The sequence below is a fragment of the Dendrobates tinctorius genome, unplaced genomic scaffold (genome assembly GCF_039654945.1).
Source record: "Dendrobates tinctorius isolate UK_male_01 unplaced genomic scaffold, ASM3965494v1 ptg000075l, whole genome shotgun sequence".
Lineage (NCBI taxonomy): Eukaryota > Metazoa > Chordata > Amphibia > Anura > Dendrobatidae > Dendrobates > Dendrobates tinctorius.
In genome coordinates, this window is record NW_027361743.1 from 12,681,652 (window position 1) to 12,694,681 (window position 13,030).

Below are 13,030 nucleotides of genomic sequence, written 5' to 3' on the forward strand. Positions count from 1 at the left end.
GCCTGTGGTTTTCCCCTGCGGTTTGACACCTGATCATGGAGCAGGTGCCAAACCGCTGCGGAATCCGCACAAAGAAGTGACATGCTGCAGATTTAAGGCTGTGTGCACACGCTGCGGAAAAGGTGCGGATTCATCCGTGCGGATTTTGTACAATCCGCAGGTGAAACCGCAGGTCAAAAGACCTGCGGTTTTACCTGCGGATTGCTCTGCGGTTTTGCCCTGCGGTTTTTCATCTCCTCAATGGAGGAGATGGCAAACCGCAGGAGAATCCGCAGAAAGAATTGACATGTCAATTCTTTCTGCGGATTGAAAACCGCAGATAATCCGCGCGGAAAATTCCGCACCGTCTGCACTGCGGTTTTTGATTCCCATAGGGAATCATTGTACTGTACACCGCAGCAAAAACTGCTGCGGGTCCGCAGCGGCCAAAAAAACCGCTGCGGAACCGCAGCAAAATCCGCAGCGTGTGCACACAGCCTAAAACCGCAGCAAATCTGTGCGGAAAAATCCGCAACATGTGCACTTTTTCATTTTGCATAGACTTAAATGGTACTGTACAACGCAGCAGAAACTGCTGCGGATCTGCAGGGCCAAATCTGCTGCGGATCCGCAGTGGAATCCGCAACGTGTGCACACACCCTTAGGAACAAAACATCAAGCGGCTTTGGTAGTAACATGGCCACAAGGCCGTCACTAGGTGCCAAAGCGTAGCCCCGGGCCATAGTCTTCTGAGCGGAACTGTGAGCAGGCTGCGCTCAAGCGGAACTCCGGGCGCAGCTCTCGCTGGGGACGGTTTACAGTGTGACACCACACAGCAGCGCGGGAGAAGCTGGGCGCTGACTGACGGGACGGGGCTGTGAGTTTGGGGAGAGGCTCCGGGCAGAGTCTGACGTCTCGGATGCCCCTCAGGAGGGGTCGCCATGCTGCTTCCTTCCGATGTGGCCCGGCTGGTTCTGGGTGAGTGCACGGGCCACAGACTGCAGCGCACACGTCAGTGCCCAGCGGCCTCATCCGCCATGATATGTGTCTGTTTATATGCGGACCCCCTGTCACCTCCCCGTGGTGACCCGCGTGTGCCTCATCGTGTGCCGGTGACCCCGGCCTCAGCACGCCCCTCCTCGCCTTAGTTATCTCTTTTTGCTCTCTGTTCTTATTAGCAAAGCGCCCAATTTTTATATTTTTTTGCCTTTTTTTCGCGGAAGACCCATGACATTTTCTTCACTGATAAATCTCTATGGAGGCTTGTGTGTGTTTTTTTTTTGCGGGACGAATTGTAGTTTACTATTCAATTTACTAAAAAAATTCCAATAGGGTGAAATGGTTAAAAAAATATCCAATTGTTTTTTTTGTTTTTGTAGAAATGATCTCTAAACATTATCTGGATCAGTACCATCACAGCAAGGCCAGAGCTTTGTTTTGGGTTTTTTTTAATGGCCTAACTTTTTTCTTAACTTTTATTAAAAAAAAAAAAATGTTTTGTGTTGCTGTTTTCTGATCTAAGAGTTCATTCAGATGTCCAGGGATTTTCTCAAATGAGAAAATAGGTCGGGTTTTTTTTTTTAAGTGTCCTTTTATCAAATTTCATCAAAGTTTTGGCCGAGTTTCATCCGATTTTCTCAGATGAGAGGCGAAAAAAAAAATCCTACCGATCAGATTGTGATGTAAGCGCTGGCCAATTATTTTTCCGGGATCCCTGTAGGCTTGCATTGACGATTTTGATCTGACCCTTCTTTCCAATACCAGACATGTCTCCGTGACATTGCTTGGACCGCGAAAAATCCCAGACATGTGACCAGACTCCTAGGTACGAGTCCTATCCATGAAAATACATGGATCGCGCCTGTATGCAAAAAGCTGACGTGTGAATGAAGTTTACGGCTCTTGTGAGCGAAGCTTCTCTCATGCAAGAGATCCGGATCAGTTATATAAATGACACTCGGACATAGACTTGTATAGGGGCGTGCTTCGGTTTGCGGAGCCCCTCGCAGTATGCTGCTATTCGGTCTGTAGAAAAAAAACCATGGATCAACGCTGTCACATAGAAGAACAGAAATAACTTTAAAAAAAGTCGAAATGGAGTAAATCTGAAATGATATAGGTGAAGTCAATCATCTTGGACACTGAGCGTCAGCACACTGCGATTAACCTCTTCATGCTCTGTATGTCAAGGACTTTGGAGGGGGGGATCAGAAGCATCTCCACAAAGGGCAGATCTCTATTAGGCCAAGTTCACACCGTCAGTATTTTACCTCCGTATCTGTAAGCCAAAACCAGGAGTGGGTGATAAATCCAGAAGTGGTGACGTGTTCCTATTATACTCTTCCTCTCCTGGTTTTGGCTTACAAATACTGAGGTAAAATACTGAACATGGCCTAATAAATGGATTCTCCCTCTAATATCGATTGCAGATTACTACTGTTAACCAGTTACATGCCGCTGTCAATCATTGACAGCATCTAAGCGCCACGATACTGAACTATATGGTACAGATAACAGGTTCATGTCCCCTAAGGGAGACCGACAAAGTGCAAAATATATTTACAAAATGTAAAAGATAAAATGTGAATTTCCCTCCTTTATCCCAGTTAACAATAAAGAAATGTAAAAAAAAAAATTAAAATCAGTGTGTGAAGAAGAGTCCTATCTATTGATATTTAGAATTAATTACACTGAATGGTTAAATGCTGTAAGGACAGGATAATGAATATATGAAAGTCACTATTGCTGTGCATGTAAAAACGTCTGAGGTACTTGCTTAACGTTCTTTGATCAAAAAGCATAGAAGTCATCCAACCGTGACAGGGTGACCCCTCATATGGATTGTCCCTAACTGTAGTAACATACCTCTCCATTACAGGCCTCACATGAAGTGGGGGATGAGATGGGAAACGGGATTAAAGGAGCTGACCCGCAAACAAACATTTTAATCAGTAGATCTTGGAATAATTGGATGCATTAAAAAAAGTATATATAATTTTTTTTTTTCTTTCCTGTGCTGAGATGATCTTATAAATGTGTCTCTGCTGTGTAATATCTGTGTCTGACAATTCAGAACTGCTCCAGGTCACATACCACAGCTACTGGCCAGGGGAGGAAGCCTAAGGCTATGTGCACACGTATGCAGAAAATTTCTGCATGACAACCGGACTCCTTCACAGAAAACACGCGTTTTTTTTATGCGTTTTTTTCCGGACTGTCCCCAATCTCATAGAAAATAGCTAGAAATGCGGAATTTTCCGTGAAATTAATGAGCATGCTGCATTTTTTTCCGCAATACGTTTTTACGTGGAAAAAACGCATCAATATGCACAAAAAGTACAGAATTCATTAAAATGAATGGGATTCTTCTAAGTGTTTTATTTGGTAAAACCGCGAGAAAAACGCTAACGTGTCCACATACCCTAAGTCACTTATGATAAGTGAGTATACAGACGAAACAGCAGAGGCTCACAGCTGTTACTTTCTAATGTAATACATTACCCTTTGTGTTTTGTCACAGGAGCGACACTCTGCTGTCTCCAGTCCCCTGATCTCATCATAAAGTGTCAGTGACATTAAAGATCTAGCCACAGGAGAGCCAACCTCACTGACTTGTTTTATGAGCTCATGAATCTGCAGACATGGCAAAAACACTCGCTCCTGTGATAAAACAGGCAAATGTTTTTACTCTGAAAGTAGCAACTGCAATCCACTGCTGTTTCATCCACATACCCACTTTTTTCCCCCTTTTACATGCATAGAGGCAATACCGTTTGCCTGCAGTAAATAAATCTAGTGCTTTGCTGCAGAATGGGCCTTCAGTCCTCGATGAATTAGTTTCTTTATTCTCAGTATTGATGCTTCTGCCTGTTCAGCGTAATGCACTCACATTTGGTTGTCCATCCGTTGATGGTGCCCTCGGTCGCAGTCTGCTTTTGACTTACAATGTCATGTGGCTTTTATTTTAGGTTACTTGCAGCAAGAAAAGCTCATGTCTACCTGCCAATCCTTTGTCGCAGAAAGTCCGAATCTCAAAGAGTATGCCGAGCATCATACAGAAGATGGCACCATCCCAGGATGCTTGCTAGTAAGAATTATTTTAATCGTTTATAATGGAGTCTATCAGCGCAAAATTACTATTCAAACCAAGCACATCTTCTCAGTGCCCCCATAATGTGGACAAGCATTTCAGTGCACTTTTCTAACCACTTATTTTTCATTTATCTCCACCCTAGTTTTCGTCAGTTGATAACTCCTATTTTTTACAGGATGCTGTATGTGGAAAACAATTGGGCACAGGGGTAACTGCATGGTGATGCCAAGGGTGCACAGCATGGCTGTGCTTGGTGTGAGCAAATATTTTGTCCTTTTTTAAATTGCTTGTTTAGCTCAATTGACGGCAGTCTGAATAATAACCTCTCCATAGGGCACACAAGTATGTTCATCTCTGAACAGAGAGCGCCACAAGGCGAGGGCACACAGTGCTACAATATACTGCCCTGCCGCAGACGTGTGGCGTCGCCGGATATTGTCTGTATAAGCATGCATGTAGGTTTTTGCGTCAAAGCCAGGAGTGGATCCAGAAGGAAAGGGATAAAGGATGAACCAATACGCTTTACATCCACTTTTGTGTTTAGCTCCAGAATCCCCTTGTATGTTTCCAGCCTTATTGCTTTTAACTAATGGTAAAAGGCAGTCTAGAGAGGCTGGAATTGATTAAATATGGAGCTCTTTAACCAGTGTGTAATATTCTCTCCTTTTCAGTCCCTTTTCGGAAAAAACCTGACTACAATCTTAAATGAATATATTACCATGAAGGCGAAGGGTGAGTGTGTGATTTAAGCTTTTCCTCTTGTAGACTATGGGAATATTAGGACTCTTGATTTGCTGAAGGATTCCTGATTCTCGAGTTTACAGTTTACAAAACTTGCCCAAATACAGGGAATATTATAAAGAAATATTACATACCAATTGAGTCCCCTCCTACTTTAGTATCACGTCTCCAGCGGACTCTGCAGTGATCATGTGCTGCCCATGGTTCATATGACCGCTGCAGGCAATCGGTGGCCTAAGTGATCCCTTCCTGTACAAACAACTGCCGACCCTGAGGTTAATGATAGACTGCTGCCTGTCATGTGAATGATGGACAACGTGGTCACTGCAGCACCAAAGTGGTGGAGGAGTCTACTGATTAAATATTGGCTAGTTCTTTATTTTTAAATCATTTTGCACCCATGTTCTTTGATACAAGATTAAGACTCCTGTTAGCCACAAAAGCGCTGCTAACACGAGCTTTGTAACCACTAACATTGCTGTACATGGTGGTCTGATGAATCTATTACTGGAAAACGATTGTACAAATCACTAGGCCACATTCAGTGTTTGAGTTTTTTACCTCAGTATTTGTAAGCCTAATCCAGGAGTGGGTGATAAATACAGAAGTGGTGACGTGATTCTAATATTCTTTTCCTCTGATCATTCCATTTCTGATTTTGGCTTACAAATACTAATGTAAAATAGAATCGAGACGATTATGCAAAAACAACTCTGATCAGTGTGGGAGCACAGTGTGATCCAGTTTTCTTGGATGAGGAGAAGATGGAGATAAAATAATTTCTCCAGTCGGTGAGGCTGAGGAAATCGGACTATACTCAGATGTCATCTAACTGTTGTATGATGTTTCCCATTCACTTGTTGACTTGCATGGCTGAGTGCGATCCATATATCCGATCAAACTCAAGAATGCAGCAATTTTTCTTCGGTCCGGCACTGTCCAAGGAAAATAATTGAACACGTGCCTGGCCCCATAGCATAACATTAGTTCGGGTGTGATCCGATTTCTGGCCAGATCGCATTCAGACTGAAAATACGTTAGTCTGCACCTGCCCTAAAATGTTAGTCTTACTGGTTTGTACCCAATTATGCATCCTAATAAATCACATGGAACTTACTTGAAATCTCTTGTTCAGAGAATCAAGCAGAAGTCCCATTCATGATGTCATCTCTGTGGAAGAAGCTGGACCTCACTTTATCCCAGATCAGGTATACCCGTACACCATACTTATCTCCTACAAGATAATGTATCTCACAGTACTATATGTGGTCCTATGTAATAAATTATCATTTACTTTGATGTCTTTACCGGACAGGTCCATGCAAGAATCAGCAGCTTTTAACAGCCATCAAAGATGTAAGTGAGCAGTGATAATTATTGGTTTTAATGTTTTCCACAATCCTCTGCACAGCAGCACAGATTTTTTGGCTTTCCTGGATACCAGTGATACACAAGAACAGGCCCAGTAGCTCTGCAGGCAGGACAAGTTCAGCTCATGTCTCTTTCAGGAAACCACACATGAACATTAGCCACATGACTGACTCTGACCTTATGTCTTGTACTGAAGCATGTAATGAGCCTGTGCGAAGGTCATTGTGTAGGGTCAGTGGTGACGGCTTGTGATTGGTGGATCCTGTATAATCAGCTGTGGTGTCACATATTGTAATCCTGCCTCTGTTGTTAATGATGCTTCTGAAAAGACTGGAAGTGAGTCTAACATAGCCATGGTGACTAGTTCGAAAATTGCAAGACTACTCACTTTTATTTTTTTCTAACTACAGATTGTGATATGGAAAAGGTACATACAAGCATAAATTTTCTGATGACACTTTCTTTTTAAAGATATTGCTTTTGTAATTTGCTTTATTACACAAAATCGTACACTTCTCCCTATCTAGCTAATCCCTAAATGTGTTTTTTTTGTTTTTTCTTTTAATTTTATTTTTACTTTACTTCCTGTGTCGTTTTGAGAGGAGTCTCAAACATGATGTCACAGGAGGTGTTACAGCGTCCATCAACCCTCCTGGGTCAGGAGCTGCAGGGGGCAGGGCTGCAGTTGCTTACTAGTTTCTTGCATCGCCACCCCCTCTGAAGATGTCCTGGGTGATGGTGATGTGGCAGATGTGAGAGCAGCGCCGGCACTATGCTTCTATCTCCGCTGTAGCTTCTGTGTAAGGCATTAGCCAGGGATGGCGATACACATCAGCGCCGCCACATAGCTTCTAGCATGCATCATGTTCTTTGGGTTGCTCTCATTACTGCTTCTAGCACTGCCCTCTGCTGCCGATTGATTTGGGGGCAGTGCAAGAAGCTGTGCTTGGCTCTGGTGTCTCTTACTGCTTCTATCTCCGCCCCTGATAACATCTTTCACAGAAGCTACGTTGTCGGCGGCCGAGAAGCTGCACTCGCCTCTACCACAGACTGTCTATCACTCAGGATCCGGGGTATCTTCAGAGAGTGATCATGCAAGAAGCTAGTAAGTAACTGCACAGCTGCCCCTGGTGATTTCCTGTGTCAGGAGGGGCAATGGACGCTGTGGGGAGTGAGCGCAGCACCCACTCATGTGACGTCATGTTTGGGAAACCTCATAGGAATTACAGGTAAAAAAAAACAAAAAAATAAACCTGCACATTTATCGATTAGCAGGATAGGGAAAAGTGTAGGGTGTTTTGTAATAAAGCAAATTACAAAAGTGGTTAAGGTGTAAGGATAAATATTTAGAAAATGCATTTTAGGTGCCGGACCAACCCTTTAATGATCACTAGGTGTCCAACCTTTTTTCCCGATCTCATTAAGGATTTGCAGCGCTTTCTCTTAATGTTTCCTACCTCTATTTACAAGGATAAGGCAGAGCGCATGTTATCCTGCAGCTCCATTTGAGTGAATGGTGACGGCTGCAGTTCCCCGCTCAGTTATTGGCAGGAGGTGCTGCTGGTAGTGAAAAAGTGTGAAGGGGAAGTTTTGCTGCAGCCAATTAATCATCAGGATCTTTTGGCTCTGAGTGATCTGATTTCAGTTGTTTTTAAAGGGTTGTTGTCCTCTTTGGTCTGGTGACTGCACCGCTCCTCGAGCTCACGGCTTGCTGTTTGCCTGAGGCGGTGTGCTCCTGGTAATACTGTTTGGACCAGCGATATGGTTGAACAACTGGCCTGAATTGTGCACCTCCAATGCTTCCACCAGCAAAGGAGAGCAGGGGAACTAAGGATATTCGGATCCAACAATCCTGCCAGCTTCAGAGCAGCGCTTGCAATCTCTAAAGAAACTGATAGAGTGCAGAGAGAGGAGGCTGGTAACCTGGGGAACAACCTGTAAATTAAAAATCACTCCATTCTTGAGAACGAAGAGGATTTTTAATAAGAAACATGTTGAAAACATTCTTTTTTTTTTTACAAGTGCTTTACATTTAAAATAATGAGAAAACAACTTTAACCCCTTTCTGCCATCCGACGTACTATCCCGCCCATGGGACCTGGGCCCCTATGCCCATGGACGGGATAGTACGTCGGCGCGATCAGCGGCGCCCACGTGGTGGGACCGCCCCCGACACGTTAACCCCTTGCACACCGCGATCAAACACGATCGCGGTGTACCGGGGGTTAAAGGGAAGCATCGGCAGGGAGGGGACTCCCTCCGTGCTTCCCTGAGCCCCACACGGCAGCGCAATGTGCAGCGCTGCTGCGGGGGACTCCTTTCCTCCAGGCCCCCGAATCCAAGATGGCGACGGGGGCCTTCGGGGGCCTGCAGGAAGCTGGCTTCCTCAGTGCCTGCAAAGCGCAGGCATGAGGAAGCCTTCTGCAGTGCCTGTGTCAGATCGCTGATCTGTCACAGTGATCTGTGATGTGACAGATCAGCGATCTGTCACAGGACAGTGATGTCCCACCTGGGACTATTTAATAAAGTAAAAAATAAAAAATAAAAAAAAGTGTAAAAATAATTAAAAACAAATCGCCAAATATATTAGACAAAAAAAGATGGATTTTTGGTTCTTACCGTAAAATCTCTTTCTTGGAGCCTTCATTGGGGGACACAGAATACCATGGGTGTATGCTGCTGCTGCTAGGAGGCTGACACTATGCAAAAACAAGAAAATTAACTCCTCCCCGGCAGTATACACCCACCGACAGGCACCAAGCACCTCAGTTGGTGAAAAAGCAGTAGGAGAAGCAACGAGAAAAACTCGAACCATATGTACCAACCCAACAAGGGACTCTAAGACCCAACACGGTACAACTGAAACAGGGAGGGTGCTGTGTCCCCCAATGAAGGCTCCAAGAAAGAGATTTTACGGTAAGAACCAAAAATCCATCTTTCTTTATCGCCTTATTGGGGGACACAGAATACCATGGGACGTCCCAAAGCAGTCCCAAGGGTGGGAACAGCAAAAAGGAACGAAAGTAACCGAAAGGCTCAGGTCGGCCGGTGAGCCACCGCCGCCTGCAGAACCTTCCTACCAACCACAGCATCAGACGAAGCCTGGGTATGAACCCTGTAGAACCTCGTGAAGGTGTGCAAAGATGACCAGGTTGCAGCCTTGCAAATTTGCATGGCCGAGGCCTGGTGACGAGCAGCCCACGAAGCCGCCACAGCCCGGGTGGAATGAGCTCTTACTCCCTAAGGGGGCCGCTTTTCCTGAAGACGATACGCTTCCAGAATGGTAGAACGAATCCAGCGAGCGATTGTGGATTTGGAAGCCGGAAGGCCCTTCTGGCGACCTTCAGAAATGATCAGCAAGGAATCGGACAGACGAAAGGAAGAGGTCCTGGCAAGATAGACACGCAGGGCTCTAACTACGTCCAGTTTGTGGAGAGACTTCTCAAGAGGATGAGATGGAGCCGGACAAAAAGAAGGAAGGACGATATCCTCATTGATATGGAAAGCGGAAACCACCTTTGGAAGAAAAGAAGGAACGGGCCTGAGGACGGCTTTGTCCTGATGGAGAATGAGGTAAGGGGAACGACATGACAAGGCCGCCAATTCAGAAACTCTTCTGATGGATGAAATGGCGATCAAAAAGGTGACCTTCCAAGAGAGAAGGGACAAAGGAATGTCCTGGAGAGGCTCGAACGGCACCTTCTGGAGCGCGCTAAGGACGAGGTTGAGATCCCACGGGTCTATTGGCGAACGATGAGGAGGAGCCACGTGGGAAACCCCTTGTAGAAAGGTCTTGACCTGTGGTAGAGAAGCTAGCTCTCTTTGGAAGAGGATAGAGAGAGCGGAAACCTGGCCCTTGAGCGTACTGAGGGACAGACCCGCGTCTAACCCAGCCTGAAGAAACCCCAGGATAGACGGGATAGAAAAAGACATTGGGAAGACTCTTATCATCGCACCAACGGAAAAAAGCCTTCCAGTACCTATAGTAAATGCGGGAAGAGGCTGGTTTCCTGGCTCTGATCATAGTTTGAATAACCTGACTGGACAGACCTGATTCCTTCAGAATTGCGGTCTCAACGGCCATGCCGTCAAATTCAGAGACTGAGAATTCTCGTGGTAAAGGGGGCCTTGCGAGAGAAGGTCTGGACGGTCCGGAAGCCTCCAGGGAACGTCCGCGAGCATGTTGACCAGTTCCGCGTACAAAGGCCGTCTTGGCCAATCTGGAGCGACTAGAATCACTGGTACGCCTTCCGATTTTATCTTTTTGACCACCCGAGGGATCAATGCCAGAGGCGGGAACAGATACGGAAGTTGAAACTGGGACCACGGAGTCACCAGTGCATCGCATGCGACGGCTAGAGGGTCCCTGGACCTGGCTACGAACTGCGGCACCTTGTGGTTCATCCGAGATGCCATGAGATCGACATCCGGGGTGCCCCAACGGTCGCATATCTGAGAGAAAACCGCGGGGTGCAGGGACCATTCGCCGGACGCTAGGCCCTGGCGACTCAGAAAGTCGGCTGCCCAATTTTCCACCCCTGGAATATGGACGGCGGAGATCGTCGGAACGTAACGTTCTGCCCAGCATAGTAACTTGGCCACTTCTGACATTACTTGTTTGCTGCGCGTGCCCCCCTGATGGTTTATGTACGCCACCGCCGTGGCGTTGTCCGACTGAATACGGACCGGCTTGCCGGAGAGGAGGGGCTGCCAGTGAAGAAGGGCCAGGAAAATTGCCCTGATCTCCAAAAGATTGATTGGAAGGAGAGACTCCTGTGGCTTCCAGCGGCCTTGGGCCGCTTTCTGATGGAACACGGCTCCCCATCCTAGAAGGCTCGCATCGGTGGTGATGATTCGCCACTGAGGCGGAAGGAAGGACCTCCCTTGGAGAACTGACGCTGGCCGTAGCCACCAAGTGAGAGACTGCCTCACTCTGAGAGGAAGCCGAATAGGACGGTCCAAGGACCTCGTGGTCTTGTCCCAGGCTGAAAGCAGAAACAGCTGGAGGGGGCGAAGGTGAAACTGCGCAAAGGGCACTGCTTCCATGGAGGCCACCATCTTCCCCAGGACCTTCATGCAGAACCGAATGGGAATGGGAGCAGGCCTCTTGAGAGTTCTGATGCCCTTGGACAGAGTTGTAAATTTTTCCTTTGGAAGAAAAACACGGGCTAGCTCCGTGTCGAATTCCATACCCAGAAAGGTCAGACGCTGGGTGGGGATCAGAATGGACTTCTCCTTGTTGACCAGCCAACCTAGGCGGCTGAGAGTGTCCAGGGTTATCTGAAGGCTCCGGAGACAGTCCTGGCGAGACGAACCCTTGATCAAAAGATCGTCTAGATAAGGGATGATGAGGATCCCTCTGGAGCGAAGGATGGCCATGACGGTCGCCATCACCTTCGTGAAAACCCGGGGCGCTGAAGCTAGGCCGAAAGGGAGAGCTGTGAACTGAAAGTGGTCTCCCTGAAACGCAAATCGAAGATACTTCTGATGTTGCACACATATTGGAATGTGCAGATAGGCATCCAGAATGTCCACCGAGCAGAGAAATTCCCCGGGCTCCATGGAAGCAATCACCGACCGAAGAGACTCCATCCTGAAATAAAGAATCTTCACGTGGCGATTGAGCAATTTGAGGTCCAGAATAGGACGAAGAGAGCCGTCTTTCTTCGGGACTACAAAGAGATTGGAGTAGAACCCGGAAAACCGTTCGTCTGAGGGAACGGGAACAATGACTCCGGCGGAAAGAAGGGAGGAAATGGCCTGCAGAAAACCCGGAACCTGGGCCCGCTGTCGCGGAGGCCAAGACCGGAAAAACCGTCTGTTCGGGAGTGAAGCAAATTCGATTTTGTAACCGGATGCGACGAGTTCTCTGACCCAAGCGGACAGCAAAGCATCCGCGAAAAAGGAAAGTCTGCCGCCCACCCTGTAAGAAATTCCAGGTGGGGGTGACCCGTCACTTAGACGAAAATCTGCCGGAATTGGCTCCTGCAGATCTGGAATATTGTCCTCTAGATCTCCAGCGAGGAGTGGGTTTGTAGGAAGGTTTCCTCTGATCCCGCTCCCTGGTGGCAGGCGGCCGATCCTGTTGAGTGGCTCTCTCCGTGGCAGAGAAGCGACGAAAGGGCCTGAATGGTCGAAACCCCCTTTTGTTGAAGGGACGTTTTGGTCGAGACTGGGGAAGCGAAGTACTTTTACCTCCAGTGGCATCGGAAATTATCTGATCCAGCTTTGCTCCAAAGAGCCTAGAGCCATGGAATGGCAGATTGGTAAGCGACTTTTTCGAAGTAGTGTCCGCATTCCATGACTTTAGCCAAAGGACTCGGTGTACAGCTACTATGTTACTGTTAGCCCTTGCTACGCAGCCGGCCGCGTCCAAGGAGGCGGCCAAAAGGTATTTTCCCGCCTGGTTAATCTGATCTGCAAGATCTGCCAATTCGTCTCGAGGAGCTGACGCTAAGATGCCTCTGCGAAGAATTTTTGCCCAAGCGGAAATGACCTTCGCCACCCAGGCGGATGCGAAAATAGGGCAGAGAGAGGCGCCAGATGCCTCAAAGATAGACCTAGCCAGAGATTCAATCTGCCTGTCAGTAGGATCTTTGAGCGATGCCCCATCTGGCAGAGAGAGCACCGTTTTAGAGGCTATCCGGGATACTGGAGGATCTACCTCTGGAGCCTTGGACCACTTTGAGAGCAGTTCTGCGTCAAAGGGGTACAGAACGTCCAAATACTTGCGGCCTGAGAAGCGTTGCTCAGGGCGCTCCCAGTGTTTGGATAAGGTAGTATCGAAATCGTTGTGATTGGGAAAGGTTCGGGACGGAGGTCTGGCTCGTCTAAGGAGAACCGAGC

The 13,030-nt window shown here is 47.2% G+C and overlaps 1 protein-coding gene across 3 annotated transcripts in view; it reads left to right on the forward strand.

Moving 5' to 3' along the window:
• The first annotated feature begins 710 nt into the window (after positions 1 to 710).
• The window catches only part of NPAT (nuclear protein, coactivator of histone transcription), a 95,782-nt gene continuing 83,462 nt past the window's right edge, over positions 711 to 13,030 (forward strand). For all 3 annotated transcript variants that reach the window (XM_073582997.1, XM_073582998.1, XM_073582999.1), the window contains exons 1-5: positions 711 to 957; positions 3,948 to 4,066; positions 4,744 to 4,804; positions 5,949 to 6,021; positions 6,129 to 6,169. In XM_073582997.1, coding sequence (XP_073439098.1) covers positions 921 to 957; positions 3,948 to 4,066; positions 4,744 to 4,804; positions 5,949 to 6,021; positions 6,129 to 6,169 — 331 coding nt within the window. In that variant the 5' untranslated portion in view covers positions 711 to 920. The remainder of the gene's footprint in view (positions 958 to 3,947; positions 4,067 to 4,743; positions 4,805 to 5,948; positions 6,022 to 6,128; positions 6,170 to 13,030) is intronic.